The sequence below is a fragment of the Anarrhichthys ocellatus genome, unplaced genomic scaffold (genome assembly GCF_004355925.1).
Source record: "Anarrhichthys ocellatus isolate YVR2014 unplaced genomic scaffold, GSC_Weel_1.0 scaffold1619, whole genome shotgun sequence".
NCBI classification, from domain to species: Eukaryota; Metazoa; Chordata; class Actinopteri; order Perciformes; family Anarhichadidae; genus Anarrhichthys; species Anarrhichthys ocellatus.
This window is the reverse complement of record NW_022281593.1, coordinates 1-2,476: the sequence shown is the minus strand read 5'-3', so window position 1 is coordinate 2,476 and position 2,476 is coordinate 1. Positions and strand designations below refer to the sequence as shown.

At 42.0% G+C, this 2,476-nt stretch overlaps 1 protein-coding gene across 1 annotated transcript in view; it reads left to right on the top strand.

Annotated features, from left to right (window-relative positions):
- The window catches only part of tmem131 (transmembrane protein 131), a gene marked incomplete at its 5' end in the record, with an annotated part of 10,382 nt that extends 7,926 nt beyond the window's left edge, over positions 1-2,456 (top strand). The window contains 4 exons of the mRNA XM_031839450.1: positions 656-798; positions 1,231-1,417; positions 1,887-2,072; positions 2,158-2,456. Of these exons, the coding sequence (XP_031695310.1) occupies positions 656-798; positions 1,231-1,417; positions 1,887-2,072; positions 2,158-2,317 (676 nt within the window). The remainder of the gene's footprint in view (positions 1-655; positions 799-1,230; positions 1,418-1,886; positions 2,073-2,157) is intronic.
- Between the last annotated feature and the right edge of the window lie 20 nt (positions 2,457-2,476).

Genomic DNA, 2,476 nt, shown 5'->3' with positions numbered 1-2,476 from the left:
CATGGGGATATCTATGAGTTCATGTGTTCACCTGTAGAGTCTTCTTATTGTGAGTGATGAAGTGGTGAAGTTTCATGGTGATATCATGAGTTCATGTGTTCACCTGTAGAGTCTTCTTAATGTGAGTGATGAAGTGGTGAAGTTTCATGGTGATATCTATGAGTTCATGTGTTCACCTGTAGAGTCTCTAAATGTCTGTAATGGAACTAAACGTCTCTTTAAAGGACGTTTCCTCTAAATGAGTTTGTTCTCAGACTCTGATGATAAATCTCCACTTCAGCAGCTCTTACATTCACCAAACTTCACTCAGTCATTCCTCTCTGTGTGCTGAAGGTTCACACAGAGGGGTTTGTTCACACATCATTCACACACTCATTTATACATTTATTAATACAACATGGTGATAATGGATGTTTTCTGATTTATGGAGTGATATAAAGAGATATCATAAATGTAAACACTTTTAAAGACTCTAATATGTTGACAACATGAAACAATCATTTTGAACCTGACTTTATCCAACGTTCACATTTATGTTCTGGAAATGTATGAAAATGTGCTCATTTGCATATTGAAACATAACACTTGTGTGGAAGTTTGATGCTGATATCTATGTGTTGATAGTTTGACCCTCTTCCTCAATGAACGTGTTTAGAAACAACCTGACTGTGATCGACACCATCTTACTTCACGGTCGAGGAACGACGGAGAGCCTGAAAGTAGCCGGGAAGCCTCCGGGACACGGGAGCTCTCTGAGGTTCAAGGTGACGGAGGCTCTGCTGAAGGACTGCACCGAGAGTGAGCCTATACCATATACTCCATCTGATTTAACCTCTGTGCCTCCCTGGTGACGTTTTGGGAGTTTTGTCATCGTTCTGTCTGTTAATGCATATTTTGGCAAGAGAGTGAGCTTTTAAAAATGTATTTTGGAGGTTTGAACTCAGCTTCTAGAATAAACTGTGTAGACGTCATGCTTCCTATCGTTCACCCAGAGTCACTTGAATGAGGAGGGGGTGGGGCTTTAAGTTAAGAAAACTTTAACTGTAAGATTACAGTCTCCAAGAATATCGTAATCTATTCTCTCACCCACAGTTCCTTTAATGAAATACATATAAACACTATAATACATTGAAGGTATACTTACACAGTTGCATTCATATTTCCCACAGAGGGCACAGCAGGTTAACACACTCTGATTTGTTCCATTATTATTTCTTCATTTCCTCTCAGAAGTAAAAGTCAAGGAGCCAAACTTCACTCTGAAGAGGACGTTCAGAGTGGAGAACACGGGTCTGCTCACCATCACCATCCGATCGGCTGAGATCAACGGACAAGTCTGTGAAGGATACGGATTCAAAGTCCTGAACTGTCACGAGTTTGCACTGAAGCCCAATGCTTCAAAAGACCTCATCATACTGTGAGTCGTCTCTTTATTCACTGAGAGTTCAGGTGTCCTCTGAACCCAGAAGCTCTCCGCTCACACGTTCCTCTCTGGTCTAAAGTCCTTCATCTCTATAGAACCAGAGAGAACTAGAACATGTCTTTAATAACAGTTATGATGACATCAATCATTAAAAAGAAGAAACACAAGTAGAATGTTTTTGATCATTTATTTTATAAAAATTAGAAAACAATATAATCTATAAATCCAACATGTTTCAAGTGTAACAATGTAGTCTCTACATGTTATACATATTAAACTATTCACATGTTTCAGCCTCTCCTCCTCTCCTCTCCTCTAAACAACATGAACATGCAAATATGTCGCATAAAGAAACTATTCTGGCAAATCATGCAAAATTCTTTAAGGCACAATCCACAGACCACATGAAGGTTTTATATTATATTACTGTTTAAACTTCAACTTTTCCCCTCGATGCCTTCAGGTTTACACCCGACTTCACCTCGTCTCGAGTGATCCGGGAGCTGAAACTGGTGACGTGTGGAGGCTCAGAGTTTGTGTTTGTCCTGAACGCCTCGCTGCCCTACCACATGCTGGGCGCCTGTGCAGAGACTCTGCCCAGACCGAGCTGGGAGCTGGAGCTCTACGTCATCGTGTCTCTCATCATGAGGTGAGCGCCTCAAACACAGCCCCGCTATATATTCTGTTAGTGTTTCAGCTGGACTAACAGTCTGCTGTTGTGAACATCTCCTCAGCTCCATGTTCCTGCTGGTGATCGCCACAGCGTATCTGGAGGCTCAGAGCATTTGGGAGCCCTTCAAGAGACGCGTCTCTGTGGAATCCAACTCCTCCATGGAGACCGGGAGACCATTTAATCTCAGGGAAATTGTGCAGATTCACAGTGAATCAAAGTAAGTGGAACACGGGGGAAGGCTGAGCTACGTCTCAGACACCGTTTGATTAAACCTCACGATGTCACGAGTGAACACATGTTGTATCAGAGGGATCGTTGTGATGTTTAGAAGTATGATGTTCTGCTGTGGACGTATGTTAGACTCCTAACAGAATGTCTCT